The 25,460-nt window shown below is 37.0% G+C and overlaps 1 protein-coding gene across 1 annotated transcript; it reads left to right on the forward strand.

Annotated features, from left to right (window-relative positions):
• Positions 1-4,324: 4,324 nt before the first annotated feature.
• On the forward strand, positions 4,325-5,281 carry LOC113448514 (olfactory receptor 14A16-like). Its single transcript, XM_026719233.2, has one exon. It carries the CDS (start codon positions 4,337-4,339, stop codon positions 5,279-5,281), a length of 945 nt encoding a protein of 314 aa, XP_026575018.2. The 5' UTR covers positions 4,325-4,336.
• Positions 5,282-25,460: the final 20,179 nt, after the last annotated feature.

The following is a 25,460-nucleotide window of genomic DNA, read 5'->3' on the forward strand; positions in this document are numbered from 1 at the left end:
AATGGGAATGTATAAAAAGAAAGACATTTTTAAAGAGAAGATAGGGGCTTGTGCAGACCCACCAGAGATATGGCAGCAAAAGATAATAGAGATGGAAGAAATATTTGGGTTAAATAGGAAAGATGTAGACAGAGACAAAGATCCAAGGGAGGAGTTTGGGAGACAAACCAGTGGGAGTACTAATGCAGCCAATATTATATAATATAATATTATTATATAATATACTAACAGTAATAGTTAGATGTTTGAATATTGTACCATTATGAATGTCTAAATAATATTGTGATTGTTATTAGAATGATGCACCAAAATACTGAACAACTAAACAATGAAGGAACACACTTAGATATAAATATGTATAATAACACTATAACTACATAAGTATGATTAATGTAACAAACATTATTAATATTACTATTATTTTCACTTAAATGAATGATGCTTGGATATCTCACTGTTCCTGTAATGTATATTTAAGAGTAAAAAAAATTTAAAAATGAAAATAATGAAAATAATCTTTCAAAATCATCTCTCATGTGTCGGAAGATGGGCTACATAAATTATTGGGAAGGAGGGAAGGAAAGGCTTGTATTTTCTTTTTCATTTTAGAAACCTCTGGATGGGGGATCAAGCCAGAAAGGGTGAAAAGCAAGGAACTTCCTTATCCCTTACAATTAGACTTAAATTTTAAATTTCAGGCTATCTAATATAAGCAAGGGCAAAAAAAAAATAGGGGTTGTAATTGGGGTGAAAGAAGAAATATTCCAGCCTCCTAGTATGTAAGCCACAACTTCTGAATGTAAGTGCCTGCAGACACCAAGAGTGGAGGTTGGAAAAGAAACTGGAGAGTTATAGCAGAATAGCTTAAACTCCAGGATCCTTACTAACATGAGTAGTATAAATGAATTGAAATTTATACCAAAGAATCAGAAAGAATCAGAATCTTGACTAAAAGAAAAAAAGAAAAAGAAAAATCCCCTTTCAAGTGCAAGTTACTGTATGGTCAAAAAAGAGCATGTGAATAATTATTCTGATAAATGTAACTGTTGTTGAACTGATTCTTTCAGGAGCTTGCTCTCCAAGTTCAAGAAACTGAAAAGATCATAACTGTAACAAATGATAAATCCACCTCAAAATTCTAACCTGAAATGATGAAATCCCATTTAGACATAGGTATCTAGTGAATTGATCAAACCAAGTGTTTGATGGTTCTTCAATTTAGTAAAAATATATTGAACAGGCCTCCCATCTTTACAAATACCTTTTCTGATTGGCAGTGAATATAAGCAATGTTATGCAAAGTTTAGTTAGTTTCCATTCCTGGAGTTAATAGTGAATTCTTTGTTATCTTAAATATATTTTTCCTGCTTGTATTTTAAAAACTGACCCCATTCTTCAGAAAAATAAGATGATTGTCAGAATATATTCATGAACTGGAATAGAGCATAGTGACAAGGTCAGCCAATGAATAGGCATAGCACCTAAGTCAGCCAATGAGGACTGTTTGGAAACTGAAACTAGAAGTAGCCTAGGTGTGGCTCTATATTAAGTTCTGCAGCTCTGTGGCTATGTTAAGCTCTGAGTCTGTCTATTGAAGATGAAACTAACTTGCTTGCTTGCTGAACTAAAGTGAAACAGATGTCTGTTTCTGTGCTCCTGAGTTGCTGTTAAGCTCTGAATCTGTAACATGTCTGCTTCTATTTGAGTTTGCTCCATGTTGGAGAAATCTACAACTGGTATTGTAAAATGTACTTAATATGTTTATAAAGACATTAAATAAAGCATAAGCCATCTGTGTTTATTTTTCTGGCACTGAATTTACGCTGCAAAACTCTGAACAGGTTATGGGCCCAGAAAAAAAAATGAATTGTAATTAAAGCTGAGAGACTGCCTGTTTTAAAAGTAAGAAAGAAGGCAAGAGGCTTTGCAGGATGACTGAAAAAAATTAAAGAGAGCTCTCTACCCCATTTAGGTCAGAAGAACTATATTATTTGGGATGCAAAGATGGAATGTTTCCTAAAAGCTAAAGAGCTTTGGAATATTGTTGAAAATCCACCCCAGGCACCACTGAATGCTGCAGATCAGAAGCTGCATGATAGAGCATTGGCTTATAACATCTTAAATTTAGAAAAAAAACAGTTTATCAGTGTAGCTGATTTAAAGACTGCAAAGGAAGTCTGGAATAAATTGAGGACTGTTCATGTGAGTGTATCTGCATGCAAAATCATACAATTATCAAGAAAGTTATATAGAGCTTGTTTGCAGCTAGTAGATTCAGTGGAACAGCATTTTGTTCTGTGTTTTATTCCTAATTGTGCCAACCATTGTTGAAAACTTGTTGGCATGAATTCTGAACCTCTGTCAGTTTGCAGCTGACATAACTGTTGTTTATACTTTCTACAAAGCTTACCCATTGCTTAAATTTCTGTAGCACATGTTCTGTCGCACCTGTTCTGTAGCACCTGTAAATTTCTGTTTTATTCTATAGTAAAAATTATTTACTTAAATGATGTGCCAAAGTCTACAACAGGGATTTGAAATTAGATTGAAAAGATCTAATGTACAGAAAATATGGACAACAGTGTTATTGTCTGGTAATTTACAACTCAGTATCATCATGCAATCTGGGATCTTTTCAAAGGACTGCCTCCCAGAGGTATAATGGAAAACGGGATTATTTATACTTCTACTAGTTCCCCATAGCATTGATTACTTATATTAAAGATGATGCATGATCAAGCATATTGGCATTACCAATATTTCAAGGAACAATAGAGATAACATCCTTCCATAGCACCAACATATAAAATGCAAGATTTTTTTTTAATTTTACATTTTCATAGCATTTGTTGGTAAAAATCCTTGTGATATAAATGTTAAGCCTCTGTTTCCTACTTGGTGTATCTAATCTAATGCTTCTGCCAAGTCATTTTCATATTCTTTTTGCCTCTAACTTCTTTTCAGGTAGTAATCATGTACAGGTTTATCTGTCTGTGTAACACTTAATTTGTCATTGTAGCCATACAGTTTTATATGTCACCTTTGATTCTGTAACATTCAAAATATTTTCCTTTCAGATATTTGTTAGCCTTGTCTCTTCGTTTACTTTTATGGAATCACTTAGACCTCTGATTTCATCTTCCAAATCCTGCTTCAGTTGCAACTAATCACAGCCACTAATTTTACTTGGTAAATACAGAAAATCTTTATTGCTTTAGGAGTGTTATTCATGATCTATTGTCATAAGTTGTAAAGTATCTAGTTACATCTTTGTCCAGTCAACAATATCTGCCATGTAATGTTCAAGTTTTGTTGGCTTTCATTATATAAACCTATACCTATGATTTTATTTTTTAAAAAATCTAATGCATGTTACTTATTTACTGCTTGTTTGTCTTTCAATGGTTGTACAAATATTGTTTGTTTCTAAAATACCCAAACACTAAAAACTTTTGTCCATTTTCAGTGCTTCAATTATACAGCCATCCCATGATTCAATTTTATCTATTATTATTATTATTATTATTATTATTATTATTATTATTATTATTATTATACCTTATTAGTTATTCAGAATATTACAAATCAATATGCACTAAATTCCCCACAGTTTATAAAATGTGGGTTTACAAAATAATCCCGATTCACTTAAAAGTATATCCACTCACTTGAAGTAAGCACAACATTTAATTACTCTCATTTTTCTGTAGGTAAATACATTCAAGTTATGCATTAATGTATGCATAATTAATGGTGTGGTTTTTTGTACTGTTAGTAAGAAACAAAAATGTGGACAAGTGAAAAAAATTTAAAAGGCTGAAAGAGATGTTTCCTTTTTGTTCTATCTATTTTGTACATCCTCAGTTTTAGTTAGTGTTATTTTGAACTCACAAAAGCAATAAGAGCAATAGCAATCATATTAATGGAGCACTTTTTAAAAAACCCAAAATCAATATACTATGCTACACCATAGCTCTTAATTTTTCAAACTGTCATTCCATTAAAGATCATTATTATTCTGAAATTTATTTTCTGTTTTCATACCCTGATGTTCAAAAGTAATAGATTGACTTTCCATTGTGGTATCCAAAAACTCTTCTTTATTCTATGCTGTGCATCAGATATCTCTATTTCATTTTCATGAAAATAACTTTACACTGCAATCCAAAAGATATAATAGTTTATTTCTACCAATGCAAAAGCAATATATTATTCCCATCACTATCTCTTTCATAGGGAGTATACCGAAATTTAATAATTTAGATGATTTGATGTTATCTGCTAACTATATTCCTCTCTTTTTCTCAGAATGTCTCAAATAAATGAAAAACATGAAATGGCCAATGAATCTACTCTGATAGAATTCCTTTTGATGGGATTCTCTGACAACCATGATCTTCAAATTATGTATTTTGTGATGTTTCTCTTCATGTACTTAATAGCCATAATGGGGAATGTTGTCCTAGTTATTACTGTGGCCCTGAACTGCTCCCTTCATAGCCCAATGTACTTCTTTTTAGTCAACATCTCATTTTCAGACATTTGCTTCATCTCAACCACCATTCCAAAATCCATGCTTACTTTCTTGACAGATAACAGAGTAATCACCTTTACTGGATGTGCTACCCAAGTCTTCTCGATTTTCACCTTTGCAGGTTCTGAAATTGCTTTGCTCACAATCATGGCTTATGATCGTTATGTGGCCATTTGCCATCCTTTGCAGTATAGCCTTATCCTGAACTGGAATGCTTGTATGCAAATAGCAGCTTCTTCCTGGATCACCTGTATGATCCATGCTTTGCTAGAAACTGTAATTGTATTTCAATGGGAATACTGCAGGTCACATAGAATTGAACAATTGTTCTGTGATATCCCTCAATTACAGAAGATTTCTTGCACTGATACAAGACCTAGTCAAACACTGATTTTTGTGACAGCAATCATTGTTAGCTTACTGTGTTGTGGTATTATTTTTGTTTCTTATGGTTACATCTTCTCAGCTGTGCTAAAGATTCAATCAATAAAAGGCAAACACAAAGCCTTCTCTACCTGCATTCCCCATCTGATTGTCTTCTTTTTGTTTCTCAGCACTGCTTTATTTTCTTACATGACACCAAAAAGCCATTCATCTCATAGTGTGGAATTGCTTTCTGCTGTTTTTTATACAGTTTTGCCACCATTACTTAATCCTATCATTTATAGCTTCAGGAATAAGAACATGAAAGAAGCCATGTTAAAAACAGCAGTGAAAGTATTTTCACTTTTTAAAAAAGAAAATTAATGTACTTATTTAAAATATATCATGCAGCCATAGTTACCTATGCAAATGTCTTGTAAATTTTTCCAGTGATTTCCATTCTTCAATTGCCAGTTCTTACTTTTTCATTAATGTTTCATAATGTTTTTTGAGATCTTTACACAGAGAAATTCATGCAGTGATTATATTTGCAGGAGGTTTTTTCCCCTTTGGAAAGTTTGCTTCTGATCACATAATTGACATTCACATTCTCAATTGTTATGGATATTTGTATGTAACTTACTGTTTGCATTTCTCTGTACTTACTTTTGTTTAATAAGTGGATAGCCAAATAAAGGACAAACTTTGAATAAACTTTCTGGTTGTCTGGCTGTTGATTTGAACAATCTGTGCATGATCTAGGGCTGTGTTGGTGAACATATGCCATGTGTGCCAGAAGTGGCATGCAGAGCCATTTCCCTCAGCACACAAGAAGTCGCCCAGAAGAGCCTCAATGTGCTTGCGTGCATGCCACCGCCCGACAGCTGATGGTTGGGTATCTGGCATGCATGCACAGAGGGCAGAGGGGGGTGCACGGGAGACGTGTGTGCATGCACAGATGCGTGGCGCGCAAGGGGGAATTGCGGGAGCATGTGTAAAGATGTGTGGTGCATGAGGGGGAAATGTGTGTGTATGTGCAGACATGTAGCATGTGAGGAGGGAGTCATGTGTGCATGCACAGGTGCATGGTATGTGAGGGGGTCATGTGCACATATGCAGGGTGTGTGGGAGGGCAGCATGCATTGCCTTCTGGGTGCTAGCATGCTAGTGCGCACAAGCAAGCACACACTCAATTATCGACATGGGAGCCAAAAAAGGTTATCCACCACTGGTCTAGGGACTATTAAAAATATATCCATTATATAGATGATATTTGGAAATATTACTATTTTTATTTATGTACTCATTTTTAATTAGAAGCATTTCACTTTGTTATCCAAACACATTTTTTTTCAAAACTCAGAATTGCAATAAATTAAGACAATTTTACTAATGAATTTCTTTTTGCAAAGGGGTAGGTACTAGGTATTTAAACCTATCCTGCTCCAGTCTAGCACTTTATCTATAACAATATTTCAAAGAGGAGGAAGAGGAGAAGGAGGAGGAGGAGGAAGAGGAGGAAGAGATTGTATCGTTAAAACAACTGGCTCTAAAACCACTAGAAATTAGATCATTAGGCAGTCATAGAATTTAATTTCATTCCAGATAATGCAAGACATTGCCCAAGCATTACCCAGGCATTCAAGTTAAAATCTATCTCTGAGTGGATCCAAGAGACTTTAACTGCTAGATAGAAACCGTTCAGTTAGTCCTGTGTCTGCAGATTATACTAAATAAGACTGTCCAGTTGCTGCCATCAGGCACAATAAAGGTGGGGGGAAAATGAATGTTTACTGTCCTTATCACTGTAATGGAATTCTTAGTATGGGTTCTTACTTGTGCTTATCTGAGTTAATTCAACATCACTGTAGACTTCTTTTCCAGCACCAGTCTACCATGGAACCATGGCTTGCTTAACCTACATTTTTAGAAAGCAATCTAAAATTGATTTTAAACACTCCAATGGTTACTGTTTTTAGCAAGCAAAAGATTCAAAGATAGATATACATCAGCAGTTCATTTAATAAATCCCTACCAATGAACCACAAGAGTCCTGCACATGCTTTATATGCTCTGTAACTCTAAAGGTTAATGAAAATTCCATCAATGTTCTCTATGTGAAAAATACGCTCATCATGACTGCCTGGAATTACCCACGCAAATAACTCAATTCCTAGAAACATCCAATTATGCATTTCCATTTTTCTGCCCACCATGCAAACCCAAACTGGACAAACATATAGCCCTGTTTGAAAGAGTTGACTCTATAGAAATGCAAATATCATCCCTTGACACCATAGTAGCATCCCTGGACACTTTAAATGAAAGATTAACTAACCTTGAAAAAAAAGAAGACACAATACAAAAACCTGAACATCCAATAGCTACAAACCAACAACTGCAACCTAATCCAATAGCTACAAACCAACAACTGCAACCTAATCCACAAGAAACCATAAATCCAACAAATAATGATATTCCAATCCTCATCAGAGAAGCTGTCGAGTGCAAACAAAAGCGTCCTAATGCCGTCTTATTTGGTCTAGTGGACATCAATAACAATGATTATATCACAATTATCTGCAACATCATCAGCGACTATCAAGCATCAACCATCTCCCGTGTTGAAATACTTGACATTTCTTGCATTGGCCAAGAGCTCAAAAAAGAGACAGCTCTGTGGCCTCACGCTTCTGCAGAGTCATTTGCAAAAATGAATTAAGCAAATGTAAATTCATTTATACTATAAATTCACTCACCAAAAACAACACCAACCATAAAAACCTCCAATCTCATCCTGACCTAACCTTATAGCAAAGTGCCCACTCCCATATACTGCATACACAGAACTCAAAAATCATCTAGACAATGGAAAGACCTGTACATTGATTACTGTGCAGACTGTATCAAAAGAAAGTCACACAACCCACAACTCAGCATCCAAACCTTCTTCAACCAATCCACCATCACCCAAGACTAGGCACACATGCCCCCAACTACCTCAATTCAAACTACAACTGGCCTTCAATGCAAGCTATTCATCTTCTGCAATAGTCTGAATTCAATTTATGGAATACAAATTAAAGAACACTTTTCCAACACTGACCAAAACATGATTGACTTTTGTCTCAACACATGTCCACACAAAAAATAATCACAATGACAAAATCCCCAATTATAACTTCAAAAAAGGCAACTATGATCTTATAATCAACAATTTCTCTTCCCTTGATTGGCAATTTCTATTCACTGGATGCAATACTGTTGAAGACCATTACAACATATTCTTACTAGAAATCAAAAGAGCCATGAAACTATATGTAACAACTCCCCAAACCAGGAAAAACAGATTACCCATAACAATAAGGAAGCTTCAATCCAAAAAGAGATCATTTTGGTGAAAAAAACAAATCTGGTCACACTGCCAACTTCAAAAGCCAATACAAAAATCTATGCCACCAGATAAAAACTGAATGCACTAATTATCACATTAAACAAGAGGAAAATCTTCTATGCACCAATTCCACCCAGGCTTTCTACAATTTTTTGAACAACAAAAGACACAAGGTCCATTCCACCCCTGAAAGGACCTAATGGCAAAGACTCCAATGATGACACCATCAAAGCAAACCTTTTTAACACATTCTTTGGCTCAGTATTTGTAAATAGCAATGGATCAAGCCCAGTATTTCCTAGTTGAACCACAGACAACTACAGTGATCTAACACATATCGATTTTACAGAAGACATTGTTGAAAAAGCACTGCACAATCTAAAACCATCCCTATCTATTGGACCGGACAGAATATGTGCCTACTTCTTAAAAAAGCTATCTACTGCCATAGCCAAACCTCTAAGCATAATCTTTGAAAAATCTTTCAGGACCAGCCCCTTGCCAAAACAATGGTCACAAGCCATGGTCATCCCCATCTTCAAAAAGGGAGACCTCAGCTTGGTTGAAAATTACAAACCAATCTCCTTATGCTCCATCACCTGTAAAGTCATGGAATCAATTATTAACCAATCTGTTATCCTCCACTTGGAGACAAACAACCTCCTCTCTAATAAACAATTTGGTTTCAGAAAAAAACTATCCTGTAATCTGCAACTCACTGCAAAAACATATGGACTACACAACTCGATCAGGACAAAGCAATAAACACAATCTAAATAGACTTCTGTAAAGCCTTTGATTCAGTGGTACATGACAAACTACTCCTAAAACTAAAATCTTACGGTATCTCTGCACACCTACATAACCGGATAGAAGCATTCCTGTCAAACAGACAACAAGTGGTCAAAATTGGGAGTGTCCTATCAAATTCTGTATCTGTCAACAGTGGTGTCCCCCAAGGCAGTGTTTTAGAACCAACTCTTTTCATACTTTACATAAATGACCTCTGTGATCATATTAACAGCCACTGCATTCCCTTCGCTGATGATTTGACACCACAGACAATACTACTACCCTCCAAAAAGACCTCAGCTATGTATCAGAATGGTCAAACAAAAGGCAACTTCAAATCTCAACAAATAAATGCTCTGTCCTACATATTGGCAAAAAAATCAGAAAATAAAATACAGACTGAATAGTCAAGACCTTGTTGAGGATCCAAACTTTGTCAAGGACCTTGGAGTACTCATCTCAAATGATCTAACTGCTAGAGCCCACTGTAACTATATAGCCAAAAAGGTATTAAGAGTTGTTAATCTAATCCTACGTAGCTTCTTCTCTGGTAATATCACATTACTAACTAGAGCATACAAAACATTTGTGAGACCTATACTTGAATACAGCTCATCAGTCTGGAACCCATATTATGTATCTGATATTAACACAATTGAAAAAGTCCAAAAATATTTCACAAGAAGAGTTCTCCACTCCTCTACTCATTGCAGAATGCCTTATGCCACCAGACTTGAAATTCTAGACCTAGAAAACCTAGAACTATGCTGCCTCCTGTCCAGTCTAAATACAGTATATAAAATCATACATTGCAATGTCCTACCTGCAAATGAGTACTTCAGCTTCAGTCATAACAACACAAGAGCACACAATAGATGCAAACTCAAGGTTAACTGCACCAAACTTGATTGCAGTAAATATGACTTCAGCAACAGAGTGGTCAATGTTTGGAATACTCTACCTTACTCTGTGTTTTTTTTTCCCCAAACCCCAAAAACTTTAACCTAAAATAGTCTACTATTGACCTCACCCCCTTCCTAAAAGGCCTGCATAAGCGCATCAATCATGCCTATCCTCCCTGTCCTATTGTTTTTTATTTTCCTTATAAGTATCTATCATATGTATTCAAAACTCTATTTATTCTTATACCTGTATCTTTTAAGCGACTGACAAATCAAATAAATACTAAAATACTAAAATAAATATTTTGGTGGTCGACTATTTGGACAAGGTATATAAACATTTTCCAGAAAACAAATCAAGTTCCTGGAAAGAGTAATTGCTTTGGGAAAATGTTTGCTTCTCACATTATTGGTTTCCTGTGAAGAAAGTAACTAAAACACAAAACAATTAAGTTTAGCCTATGTAAAATAATTTCCTTTCCCATAAAAAGCAGAAGGAAAAAACGAATGATAACAAATTCAGAAAGAAAACTCTTATCATAATTTCTAGAATGTCTGAAATTAGGGAAGCTATTTACCGCACCAGCAGACATGGGGGAAAAGAAAGGGATTGCAGTATATGTTAAAGAGGATTTGAAAGCAGATTTAATATGGTCGGATTCTGAGGGAAGAACTCTGGTTTTGCAGATCTGGATTAATGCCATCCCAATTCTCTTAGTGGTAATCTACGCTCTGAACAGAGATCAAAAAGAGTTTTTTAAGCATCTTTATGGAAAAATAGTAGGATTAGAAAAAAGAAATATTTGTATCATAGGAGACTTTAATTCTATTGCTGATTATCAGAAAGACCACAGTAATGGGGGGAAGAACAAAGGGGGAAAAAGAGAGCTTCCCAAGATATGTATGGAAATGATGAAGGAGTTAAATTTGATTGATATATGGAGAAGATTACATCCCAAGAAAAAACAATTTACATTCTATTCAAATCCTCATCAAATATGGACACGAATTGATATGGCATGGATGAGCAAATGAGATAAAAGAGATTGAAATTTTATGGGCAGATCACAATCCAATTCAGATAATATGGAAGGGTAGGGAAAAACACAAGAAAAGATGGACATTAAATACTCAGTTAATAAGAGAAAAAGAATATATCAACAAACTCAAGGAGGAATTCAATTATTTCTTAAAGGAAAATGATAATGGAGCAACTATGAAACAAAACATTTGGGATACAATGAAGGCAGTAATAAGAGGTATAACAATCTCTTATAACGCCAAGAGGAATAAGGAAAAATACGCCCAGCAAAACAAATTACAACAAAAAATTAAGGAATTAGAAACTCAATTACAGAGTACTCCAAAGGATTCAAAATTCAAAATCAGATAATAATAACTAAACATAAATTGAATTTAATTGAACAAGAGAGAATGATTATAAGTTTGAATACAACTAGACAAATTTATTTTGAGCATGCTAATAAGCCAGGGAGATGGCTATCATATAGACTAAAAAAAGGAAGAAAAGAGATTGATATACCAGCTAATAGATGGAAAGGGGGATATACAACAGGAGATAGAACAGAAAAAAGAAATTGCCCATAAGTATTTTGAAGAGTTATACAGATGGGACCAGATGGGATTCCAGGGGATCTGTACAAGGCAATAGCAGAACAAAGTTCTTCTATTGAGTGAATGAATGATCCAATGCTTTCAACTCTGCCAGGCAGGGTACGTAATTTATTTAGCTTAGGTAAACATGATGGACAAAGACAGGGGGATGTATCTGATGTTTTTAGGAGATCAGCTAGTTTTTGTTTAAGTTTAAGCAGGCAAAATGGGCTTGATTGTCACATATGTGGCATTTAATGTTATTTTCATTTTCATTGATGGTTTCAAGACATTTGAAGCCTGTGCAGGAGTCTGGGAGTTCATTGGTAGAGATATTATTCTTTAGTTGTTGTTTGGTAGTGGAAGGTTTGGAGTTTTTGGCTGGCATGGTCAATGACAATAGTACACTAAACAATTACAATAGCTAATTAATGTGATAGATAGACAGTTATTTAATGAATGTTGGTAATTAATAAATGTTAATTGATAATTTAGAAAATGAATCAAAAGTAAGATTACTTATTACTAAAAATCAATCAATCAACTAGATACAGTATTAAAGGATACAGTATTAAATCTCTATCAATTCAATAAATCAGTAAATTATTGGTCATTTAACAATTAATTATTATACTATTAAATGATAAATCAATTATTTTAGACAAAGCATTATCTATCAATAATTGGTCTTGAGGTAATTAAATAGTGGAGATAGTGAAGGAGGTTTGTCCTGAAAAGTTCCTTGGTTTTTCCTTAAAGCCACATTGTTTGGTTTTTGTTTTGTTTTGTCTTTGTTTTTAAAGAGGAAGTGTTGCTGCGTGATAGATTTGAATTGAGAAGTTCATGCTGCTCACTACTTTGAACAGAGTTAGTCCCATGCTACTGGGAATAGCATTGTTGTATGCAACCTCAATGAAAGGCAAGAGGTCCACCCAATTGGACTGCTGATAGTTCACTTAACACCTCAGGTATTGCTCTACCATGATGTTCAGACTTTCTACCCCTCCATTGGTAGTCAGATGAAAAGCTGAGCTAAGGCCCTAAGACAACCCAATGGACTGCAGGAACTCTCCGCAGAACTTATCCATGAACTGGACCTCTCTATCTGAGATGTTTCTTCATGGCACTCCATGGAGGTGGTAGATGTGCTTCAGGAACAGTTTGGCTAGCTGATGGGCTGGGGGTGCTAGGCTGCAGGGTATGAAGTGTGCCTGCTTGGAGAATAAGTCAATCACTGTCCAGATTACAGTGTTCCCCCCACTCTTTGGCAACTCCACTATAAAGTCCATTGTGATTTCCTCCCCTGGTCTCATTGGTTACCTGCCACTGGTTGCAGCAGAGTGTGTGTGGGGTATTTCTTGATCATTTTTTTCATAGGGGCATAGATGGTGCAATTTTTCACATCACTGTCCACATCTTTCTTAATGCAGGACCACCAGAATTGCCTCTGCGCTAAGTGTAATGTCTTTAGGAACCCAAAGTCGCCTGCCGATTTGACATCATGCTCCTCTGGAGATTAAGGTGCATAGGGACTCTGGGACATAGAGTTCCATCCCTTTCCACTCTAGGTCCTCCCTTTTTGTCAAGATATGTTGGTTGTCATGGAACCAGGGCTATGCTAGCAGTTTGATTTTAGGTTTCATGATTAAATTACTTGCAGGTCAGTCTTGCCGACTGTGGCATTGTTGTCTGGTGGTCATTTTGGGCTGCTGTTTGAGTAGGGGTTATCATGGCATCTACTACCTCCTCTCATTTGCATTTGTACTGGGGCACATGGGAGAGGGTGTCAGCTAGGAAATTCCTCCTCCATGAATATGTTTTAGCATGAAATTGAATCAGTTGAATTATTGAATCCAGCAGATTTGTTTGGGTGATAGTTTTCACGGAGTCCTAAGAGCCTCCAGATTTTTGTGGTCAGTCCAGACTTCAAACAGTTTCTCCCTCCTTCCAGTAGGTGGTGGCAAGCTAGCAGTGCCCATCTTACCACAAATGCTTCTTTTTCCCATGTAGCCCATCACCTTTCTGTGAATTTGTGGGAGGTGTAGGCACAGGCTGTAATTGTCCCTTGATATTTCTTTGGAGTAGAACTGCTCCCACTGCCATGTCATTATCATCTGCTTGGATGATGAAGAGTTGTTCGGGGTCTAGATGCTTCAACACCAGTTCCTTTGCAAAAATTTCTTTTAGTGTTTCAAATGCCTTTTGGCAGGTTAAGTCCCAGTCTATGTCTTTAGGAGATCTGCCATGGGTCTGGCAATTTTCATAAAGAAGGGGATGAATTAGCCTATAAAAGTTTGTGAATCCTAGGAAGCCTTGTAGCTGTCTGCAAGTGCAAGTGGGCTGACAGCCTAGGACAGCTTGTACTTTGGGTGGGTCCATCTCTATGACCTCATTTGACACTCGGTAGCCCAGGTAGTCTAGCCGTAAATGGTGAAATTTGCATTTTGACAGCTTGATGTACAGGTTTACCACCAAAAGTTTTTTCAGTACCTGGTGGACTAGGAGTATATGGTCCTCCATGGTTTCAGTGTAGATGAGGATGATCAGTTCACTCATCATCATGTCATTTTCACTTTCATCCTCAGTGTCATAGGGGTCCAGCGATTGATCATTATTGGCTGGATGTCCCCCCTTTTGGGCTGGGTGGGGAGGGACCTCCACAGCCTAGAGGGCTTTTTGGGATGTGTTGGTGGCATGCATGGGGTTTTATTCTGACTGCCCCCAGGGTAGTGGCTCTGGCTTGGGTTTCAGAGCTTGGGTTTCAGAGCATGCCAATGCAATGTGGCCCATCCCTCCTGCTCATCTGTAGCATTTCAATTGACTTCGTTGATTTTTGGGCCAGCTGTGCTGCTATGGCCTCCCATCAGCCAGATGGTCTCCAGTCTCGTTAGCCTCTCTCCTTGGTATCCAGTTGCTTCTGCATGTTGTTGGTGCACAATCTATAGTCAACTTTTATGGCTACTCGGAACCATGCAGAGAATCAGTTTGGAATGTCCTCATAGGCAGTTACTTGGACAATTTGCTTGTCCAGGCTTAACCAGAAAAGGTGAACTAATAGCCACTCTTGCAAAGGGATAACTTCCCCACAATTCTCCTGAATTCACAGATGTGTTCCTTAATGAGTCACCTCCTCTGCTTTAGGTACCAAAGCTCATCCTCCATGTACTGATCCTCCTCCACCTCCTCTAATCTGGCTTCTGGCTCTTGTACAAAATCATCAACATCTTGCAGCTGGCAGGATCTCCTCTTATGGAGGTCTGCTAGCCATTCCTTTGCTTCTCCCTCTAGCCCCCTGTAATGTATTAACCATGACTGTGTGATGGGTAAAGATGAGCATAGTGCTCTAGGTGGACTATAGCAGAGTCAAGGAATAGAGCCAGTTGATCTGTCCCCCCATCCAATTTTTCCCTTTATCAGGGCAGTTCGTTCAGCACTGCTCCTCCCTCATCATATTTCTCCCACATGCCTGTGCTTGGTGTGTTTGGTGGTCTCCCTTGGCTCTAGTTCATAGAGGGGGTGCCCATCTTGGGCGGCTTGCTTGTGGCACAGAGAAGCCACCAGCAACAGCCTTGGGCTCATTCTCCTTCTGGTGGGTGGAGAAGGAGGGCTGTGTTCCCCTCTGCTTCTCCTCACTTCAAAGGGCTCAATTGCAACCTCCCCTCTCTTTGGGATGGCATGATGGGCCCTCATCACAAAGGGTGGTTCAGTCAAATTTCTCCCTCAGCTGTTTTAAGGATCCCCCCAAAGGGTCCCATCAGAGTTTCTGGGAGTCTGGCCTGTTCCCAGTCCCTCATCCATTCCAGTCTTCCTAGCTTACTCAGGGGTTTTCCCCAGCCCTGGGCACTAGGGAGTGGGGAGCTCAACCTCATCCACTTTAGGGAATTTTTTCCACCAATATTGATCCCTTTTCATTTCAGTCGCTGAGATGGGCATCTTGGCTTTGATGTCCAGGGAGGGCTGCAATTTGGTTCCAATTGGGCTAATGGTTCTTGGTGGAGGCAAGTTCTACCCTACTCTGGGTCTCCTTTTAACAAAGTTTTTATTTTTTACAACAAACATACAAACAAAACATAAAACCCTCTTTCAATTATATATATATATATATATACAGTGTGTCAGTTGGTTTTTTGTGCTATACTTTTTTACCATTACTCACAAGTTATATAAATTCTCACCTTATAAGACTAGCTTGTGCTTATGTAATATCAATTATTAAACATTCATTTCACTATTTTTCCATTATTTTATATGAGATATTCTAATTTTCATTATGATTTAATCTTATACATTCATCCAATGGTTATATCTTTTATATTGTATTCTTTATCAATCTGTTAACTTTTATTGTAAGGCTTACTAATCTATTTCTTTACCATGTCTTTTTATCTAACCATTGATAAAATAAATCCCATATCATATAAAATTGTTTATTCTCTTGTTCTCTAATTTCAAATGTCAATTTACTCATTTTGGCACAGTCCATGATTTTCTTAATAATTTCCTCCTGCATAGGTATTTTTTCATTTTTCCAATTCTTAGCAAATACAATTCTAGCCACTGTTAAAACATTTACAATCAAATATTTCAATTCTTTACAATATATTTCTGGTATAATTCCCAATAAAAATATCTCAGGTTTAAAGTCTATGTGTTGTTTTGTCATTTTTTCCAACCATGTGTGGATTATAATCCAATATCCTTTTGCATCTGAGCATGTCCACCACATATGGTAATATGAACCAAATATCTGATGACATTTCTAACATTTATCTGATTTATTCTTGAACATCCTCGCAATTCTCGTGGGGGTAAGTGCCACCTGTAAAACATCTTATACAAATTTTCTTTATATGCAGTTGAAATTGTCATTTGATAATTTTGAGACCACAATTTTTGCCATTTATCTAAGTCAATCCCATATCCAAAAATTTTCCCCCAAGCAATCTTTCTTTTCCTTGTTCTTCCTTTAATTTAAACTCTAGCAAATGTCCATAAATGTCCATAAGTTTTTTGATTACTTTTTCATCAGTACCTGTCAGAATTTTATCTAAAATTCAACTTTCTCCCCTGCCAAATGTATTTTAGCACTATTTTGTTTAAATCTTCAAAAAATTCTTTCCCTAATCTGATTGGAATTATCTGGAATAAGTATAAGATTCTAGGCAATACATTCATCTTAATTGTAGATATTCTCCCAATCAGTGATAATTGTAAATTTTCCCAGTTTTATCAATTGTGTCGTAATCTGTTGTTTAAATTTGAGATAATTATCCCCCTTGAGTGTGCTACATCTTAGTGTTATGTGTATCCCTAAATACTTAACCTTATTTGTGACCTGGATCCTCCAAAACTTCCTCCAATTCTTTCTTTCATCTTACTAAAATGTTCTTTGCTAACAAACATGTTCTTTGTTTTATCTTTATTTATTTTCAAACCTGCTACTTTCCCATACTCTTCTATCTTTTCTATCAGTTTAGGTGCTGACTCCAATGGATCCTCTAATATAAAATACCAGGTCATCTGCAAAAGCTTGTAATTTATACTCTTCTTTTTAAATTTTCATTCCTTTTATTTCTTTTTCTTCTCTGATGTTCCTATTTAGCACTTCCAGTGTTAACATAAAAAACAGAGGTGACAGTGGACAGCCTTGTCTAGTCCCTTTTCTTATATCTATAAAGTCTGTTAACCCTCCATTTATCATAACCTTTGCAGTTTGTTTATGATATATTGTTTTACCAAAGCTCGTTTGATTCAATAGTAACAGCATAAAACTCCAATTCACATTATCAAAAGCTTTTTGTGCATCTAAAAACATCAGAGCCATTTGCTTTTCAGGATGTGCCTCATAGTATTCCAGTGTATCTAAAATTATTCTCATATTGCCTTTAATCTGTCTCTTCGACAGAAATCCATTTTTATCAGGGTGAATAAAATTGTTTAAGTATCTTTTCAGTCTTTCTGCCAGAATTGAAGCAAAAATTTTATAATCTGAATTTAATAGTGATAGTGGTCTGTAGTTTTTAACTTGCTGTGGGTCTGTGTCCTCCTTCAGTACAAGTGTGATATATGCTTCTGCCCATGTTTGGGTATTCTCTTCTTTGTCATAACTTCATTCATAACTTCTAATAAGTGAAGATTCAATGTTTCCTGGAATGACTTATAAAATTCCACTGGCAAACCATCTGGACCTGGTGCTTTCCCAATGTTTTGCTTTTTAAAAGCTTCTGTTAATTCCATCATTGTTATGTTACTATCTAACATTAATTCAATATCTTTAGGTATCGGAGGCAAATTTGCTTCCTGTAAGTATTGTTGAATTATTTCTTCCTGAACATTCTCTTGATGGTACAGTTTTCCATAATAATCTTGAATAATTTTTTTCTTCTCCGCATTTCCATAGCATACATGTCCTTGTTCATTTATCAATTGATTTACCCTTCTCGAGTCTCTTTCCTTTCTCAATTTATATGCTAGCCACCTGCCTGGTTTGTTTGTATCTTCAAAATAGTTCTGCTTAGAATTTTTATTTTTTTGTGCTATTTCTTCTTTTCCCATTAGCTACATTTTATGTTTAGTTATGTCCATTTTAATTTTAATGTCCTTTTTATGTGGAAATTTCTGTAGTTCTTTTTCCATCTTCTTGTAGTCACCTTCCAATATTTTAAAGGTTTTTTTTTCTTTTTTATGTTTCTTTTCCTTGTATAGTCCATTATCAAACCTCTTGTATAATCCTTCATCATGTCCCAGAGGTTCTGTAATGATGTATCATCTTTTGTGTTTTCTTTAAAGAAAAAAGTCAATTCTCTCTCAATTTTCTATTTAAAGTCTTTTTCCTTTAATATCGTGTTATTTAAAGTCCATCTAGATCTCCTTTTTTGTCCTTTCCATACAAGTGTTATTTGATTGTGATCTGCCTAGGTACTTACTTCTATTTCAATATCTTGTTTGTTGGAAAGCAATTCTGTTGACATCCATATCATATCTATTCTAGACCATGATGCATGTCTATTTAAATAAAAGGTATATTGTTTATTTTCCACATTTCCCTCTCTCCATGCATCTTTTAGGTTTATCTCATCTACCATTTGAAAGAAGGATTTTGGCAATGTCTCTCTATTTTTCTTTGCTGTTTTTTGTGTTTTATAGTCCAATTTGTCATTTATTATTCCATTAAAATCTCCCATCAGACAGCTATTAGCATAGTCCAGTTCAGTTATTTTCTTATGTGATTTCCTATAAAAATCTTCTTGATTATCATTTGGAGCATAAATTGCTATTAAAAGTATCTTTAGATTATTGTCAGTTATCTCCACCATCAAAATCCTTCCATCATCATCTGTATATATTTTTTCCACAGGATTGTATCTCTAATGGATAACACCACTCCTCTCTTTTTACACTGTGTCAATGCTGTAAATAATTTCCCTATTTTTTGTTGTTTCAGTATATAATCATGTTGTTTTTTATTTTTTTTATTTTTTTATTCTAGAAAAAAAACATTTATTTGACATACATTTAAAACAGACAAATCAACACACACACACACACACACACACACATATTTCAATATCTTGTTTGTTGGATATATATATATATATATAGCATTCAGCTTTGTTCGGGTATTTTCCCACGTCATTGTAGTTGTGCTTTTAAAGTTGTAGCAATGTTTCGGCAGAAGCCTGATGATGGCATATGAGATTCTGCCAAAACGTTGCTACAACTTTAAAAGCACAACTACAATGATGTGGGAAAATACCCAAACAAAGCTGAATGCCATACATGTAAGTACCAGTGAAAACTTAAGAGATTAATAATAACCAGTTCTCTTTTCAAGGTCATTTCAATCTTCTTTCTTCAATTTCAAATCCAGACTCCAGCTATCGGTAGTTCCATAGAAGAGCACCTGCATAAACAATCTACATGCTCTTCCCACTATCTTTACAATGAAAAGCACAGAGTCCTTGAATGTAACACCAAATGTATCAACAAGAAAGAAAGAAAGAAAGGAAAACAATGTATCCAAGCCTCCAGGTGGCAGCGCTACTTATTTCCCTTTCCTTTCCCTTCCTCTCTAATATTAAAACCAGGAATAAAAAAATAAAGAGTCTAGAATTATTAAAGAGAAAAACAAGAGACAAAAAGACTTTTCCAAAGAGTTATTTTGAAAGGAAAAAATTAAAATTAAAAAGGAAAGGCTAGTCCAGTTTAAAAATTGAAAAGTTTTTACAAAAATCCAAAGTTCCAATTAAAAAAAAAACCCTTCAGGTTTAATTTGTGCTTAATCTTGCTGCTTGAGCACTTTTATCTTCACTTTTAAATTTAATTTTTAGTCTTTTAGCGTGTTCTCTCCAGAAAAAAAATAAGTAGAAAATTATCTTACCAAACTGACACACTTTCTTTCCAGCTTTCTTCTGTTCCGGAGCTGTCCCAGCTTCAGCAGCTTTAATGGCCGCCACTCCGCCGTGGGAAAAAAGGGCTTTTCCTGGATCTACCAGGGACTTTGCGATGTCCCTGGGATAAACAGGATGTGTCCTTCTCAGTCACCATCTCTACGGGATGGTTTAGGTCTGTTGGGACCATTCTGCAACAGAGATATCAGCAGCGATCATAGAGCTTAAATATTGCATGCTGTACTGCCACAACACCAGCTCCACGCTCCTCTGGGTCTCCTGAAGCAGGGTCTTTTTGGATATCCCACTTTTTGCCATGGTATCCTGAGTTTCTCTCCACACACTCCAGGTGTTGGAAATTCCAGAGCTCAGGAATCCTGGTTGTTTTTATTAGTTTCGAGAGAGTTGGCTTGCTGCCAGGGTTTTGACTGATGCCCCAATTAAACCATGAGCCTCAGACCAAACTTTTAAAAAAAATCCAGTTATTTATTAGGAGCTTCATGTTGCCACAGGCCAAATGAAGCCAACTCTGACCTCACTTGATTTGTGCATTAGTTCTGACCCTGTTTCCCCCTCCCCCTCAAAGCATGCCATCAGTCACATTCCTCAACGAAGCAATTTCATGGGTTTTAGAAGTCACTCCCTCTAGTCACTGTGGATCTCTGTGGGGATGACCTTTACATTGCTGCTGGAATATGCTTTGTTTTGACTGAAATGCAAGTTCCTTGATACAGCTGTGAGGCTTGGTTCCCCATCCCCCTACCTATGGAAACTCAAGAGCAGGTCAAGAATGCTTTGCAAGTTGACAATATGTTTTAATGACAAAACCTGTAATTTTCAAAGGATATTAGTAAACAAACTTCCTTATTGACTCTTAGAGACAGATTAAATGTACAAAATATCCAATTGATGGCAATTTGAAATTCAACTGCATTCATTCACCTTAGTACATATTTACGGGGGGGTGGGGTTGTAAGATTTTTTGTTTGATAGATAAATAAACAAACAAACAAATAATAAACAAGCAAGCAAGCATATTTTCTGGGATTGGGGCTTGCAGATATTTCAAAATATGAAACCTGTGTGGACCAAATTATCTTTCTTAAAATTTCTGATATTTCTAGGTAATTTTGAGAGATAATAACAAAATTATTCTAATGGTTTCTAAAGAAGCTGTTCCTCAGAGAGCACAAGATTCATTAGGAGATCTTTACTGGGGCATAGAACTTTTATGGGAAAGAGATTTGGGCATGGAATTCAAAAGAGATTGTTAAGTTAGAGACATGGAATATCTGGAGTTGCTTTCTTGGGAATATTCAATATCTACCCCAGAGTGTCCCTGTTGCACTTTTAATCTTTATCAGATTTTACTTGAAATTCTAGAAAAATAATTCAAGAAACTTGTTACATTTTATCATTAGCATTGCTATGGGAAATTATGTGGTTTGGTGTTCCACAGCAATATTGTGTTTTCATTGGAAAATCATAAAATTGTATATTTGTATTGTCACCTTTCAATCATATTTCAAGACAGTAACAAATGTACTGGTAAGTAGAATACTTAAGACAGTAGGATTTTAATTATGAAATATTGTTTATAGGAAGACCATAATATGTAATGCTCTAAAATCGTTTTTTAGACTGAATATGAATTTTACATAGAGTTTGCTACTTTTCATAGATCTAGAACAGTGGTTCCCAAAGTAGCCAGTGCAGCCCCCTAGGGGCGGTGGGATGCCTTAGGGGGTTGCTAAGAGGCAAGGGGGCTGGCAGGGGGGCACTAAGAGATGGCAGGGGTGCTGGAGGAGTCTAGCTGCACCAAAAACAACAACAACAACAACACAGCGGCTGGAGGTTTTTTGCAGGCACAGGGGATCAGTGCAGAACTGCAGATCTGGTTCACCCTTCCCATCCCAGAAGCACTGCCTGCACTGAGCCGCAACAGGTCCCCACATGGGCAAGCTCAAGCCAGCTGTGAGGAAGGTCTCCCCAAGGAAGCAAAGTAAAAGCGCATGCGCTGCCTCATTGTTGCATCGCAGGAATTACGTAGGGTGGACCTTTCAGCATGTTGAGTGTTCTTGGTGGAGTCTAGTGTTGGGAGGTTTTGCTTGGTGGGCCAAGGCTGAGAAGTCAGTGCAAAGAGATGTCAGAGATTACGGGAGGTGGGACAGGCTCTGCTCGGAAGTGGCTGCTGAAGGGGGGCACTAAGTGGTGGCAGGGGGGCATTTGAAGTACCAGCACCACAGGCTCATCCCATTGACTGTTGCACCAGAGCGGTGCAAGGGGCTCAATGGCGTCGAACACAGTGGTGACAGCACATTGGGAAAGTCACTCTGGCTTTGCTCTACTTTCCCAAAGTGCCGCTGCTGTCACATTCTGTCTGTCTGTCTGTCCATCCATCCAAAAGGTCTGTCTGTCTGCCTGCCTGCCTGCCTTCCTGACATGACAACCTATCTACCTGCCTGCCTGTCTTTCTGTCTACCTACCTACCTACCTACCTACCTACCTATCAATATAGATCTATCTATCTATCTACCTATCTATCTATCTATCTATCTATCTATCTACCTACCCCTCCCTCTCCCCCCCCCGCTCTCTCCATCCATCCATGTTCGAAGCGCTGACCCCGCAGGCACATCGGGAAAGTAGAGCAAAGCCAGTCTGGGGGGGGGGGAGGGAGGGAGGGAGAGAAACCTGATGCATCAGATTGAAATGAAGCCTAGTTTAGACTGAGGCCCTTTTCCACATTGAAACCATTGAATTTATTTATTAAATCAATCGGCCACCTACCAGGAGTGGGCTTCAAAAATATCAGCAACTTAACACAAGCAGCTTATAGTTGGTTGGATCAGCCTCCTGACAATCAGATGTTTCAGGCTGCATGGATTGCCATTGCCTATTGCTGCCCCCATGGGCCCATTTTTGGCCTCTGCATCCTGTTTTCAGCCTCAGTATTCTCTGTTTTCAGCCTCTGCATGCCCCATTTTCCATCCATTCTGATCCCACTGCCTGGAATAGGCTGAAAATAGGGCATACAGAGGCTGAAAATGAGGAGTGCAGAGGCTGAAAACAGGATGCAGAGGCCAAAAATGTGGTGCATGAAGATGGCAATAGGCTATGGCAATCTCTAAAGCCTGAAACAGCTGATCATTGGGAGGCTGATCCAACCAACAATCAGCTACTTTTGTTAATCAGGCTGTGCTGAAGCTGAAACAGGCTGTTTCCTTCAAGGAGGCAAATTGTTTGGAGGCAGAGGCAATTGTTTTCCTCCCCAAAAGCTAGGTGTGTCTTATACTTTGGAGCATCTTATACTCTGAAAAATATGGTAGTCTGTGAAATCTTCTTGCAGCAGCTAACCAAGTGATCCACTTTTTATTCAGTTTATAGTATAATTATTATCATTAATCTTAGGATGCAACAACAAAGGAATAGTGTCAAAGTTACATGAGATATTTGTATGCTTTACACTGCTTTAGAAAGACCACATTTTGAATACTGCATCCAGTTTTAGTTACCACAATACAAAAAAGATTGTGAGACTCAAGAAACAGTACAAAAAAGAGCAATAAAGATGAATAGGAGGCTGGAGACTAAAACATATGATGAACAATAATAGATGCTGGGTATGTCTAGTCTAACAAAGAGAAGGACTAGGAGTGACATGACAGCAGGGTTCCAATATTTGAAGGGCTGTCACAAAGAAGAAGGGAATCAACCTATTCTCCAAACCATTTGAAAGCAGGACAAGAAGTAACAAATTGAAACTAATTAAGAAGAGATCCAATCTAGAATTAAGAAAAAAATTCATGAGAATGAGAACAATCAGTGAAACCGCTTGCATTCAGAAGTTGTGGGTGCTCCATCACTGGAGGTTTTTAAAAAGAGATCAGATAGCCATTTGTTCAAACTGATATACATTATCCTGAAGACCTCCAATGTACTTTCAACTGTTATTTTTTTCCTGTTATTTTAAAAATGCTGTCCTAATAATTTGCCCCATTTGGTTTTTCGAAGGGCCTTTCCCTTTTCAGGCTCTCTGGAGTTTCTGAAGAATGGAATCATCTATGCCAGGGCTGTCAAACTCATGGTCCATGGGCCGGATACATCACACATTGGCTACACTCAGTTTAGTGAAGTGGAAAAAAGTCATGATACGTCACACGACAGTGCCATGATGATTCAAGTTTGACACCCCTGATCTATGCCACTGACCTCTATTGAAAGTCAAAAGGGTGAAGGAGAGGAGTTAAGCCAAGCTATGCCACAGAACAGGAAATGAAATAACTCTTCTCAATGTATTTTTAACCAATTTTAGTCTCCCAGAGTTAGTGCCCTTATTATTGACTGCTATATGTCCTAGTCTCTCTCTGTTTCTCTTTCTCTGTGTCTCTTTGTGTCTCTATTTCTGTCTGTCCCTAAGCCCTCTCCCACCACCTGAGATATCCTATGCTCCACTTTCACTCCTCAAGGTCCCCATAATCTTTGGGCTTGCTTCTCCCCCTAGTCCTCACAGGCCTGTCTTTATCACTGCATTTCACAGGGCTTTTTCACCTCAGGTCCTGCAGGCCTATGTCTATGGAGATCCTCTCTCTACCGGGAGGGCTTGCAGGACTTGGCTTCTCATTTCCCATTGTCCATCATGCAGTTACATTTTGAAGATTTGCAGAACTCCAGATCTCACATTGAAAAGGAGTGCAACTCACTGTTTCTCAGCATTCCTGAAACACATGACTATGTTGCGGAAGCAGCCACCTTTCAGTGACATAACCAGTTATTCTGAATTATTATTAGAGATTGTATGCCATTATTTTCATATATATTTCAGGGTATCATCCAAACCAAGCATTACTGCCTCTGATTTTCCCCACAACAAAAGCTCTGCATGGGATTGCCCATTGTCCCCCAGTGGCTTTCACACCTAAGGAGGCCTAGAATTCATAGTCTCCTGATTTCTAGCACAGCACTTTCACTACTATTAAAAATTGGCTCTTAATTCAGAGACAAGCTCTCAGTGACAAGCCTATTCAATCTTAAAAGAAAGTTTGCTTTCTACTTACAATAACATTTATATAATATCCAATGAAAATAATATTCATTCCATAAACATGTACACATGTAGGAATCTATAATACAGTATTCATGAGGTATTTCTATTAAGCAACATATTAATAATTTGACCAGGATTGTAATCCTGCTCCATAACTGGTACTGATCTCAGGTACTATTGGTTTAATAAAATTTAAATAAGGGAATCCTGTTAAACTTTCAAAATTGTTTTGCTTTCATGTACAATAGTAACACAAAATTGCAATAATATTTTTTTCTGGACTTTTGCAGGGATGACAATATGTGCTTTTCTTTTCAACCATTCTGCCCTTTTAAGGAGCCTTCCCCGCTGTTGGATAAGAGAGAAGAAAAACTTCTATTTCAGAGATAATGAAGGCTTAATTATTTTTATCCAATGGATTTAA

Source organism: Pseudonaja textilis, chromosome Z (genome assembly GCF_049901715.1).
Source record: "Pseudonaja textilis isolate UNSWEBS1 chromosome Z, rPseTex1.2, whole genome shotgun sequence".
NCBI classification, from domain to species: Eukaryota; Metazoa; Chordata; class Lepidosauria; order Squamata; family Elapidae; genus Pseudonaja; species Pseudonaja textilis.

Bases quoted from the DNA above. Each gene is read 5' to 3' on its own strand.
- LOC113448514 (XM_026719233.2), top strand. From the start codon at position 4,337: ATGGCCAATGAATCTACTCTGATAGAATTCCTTTTGATGGGATTCTCT.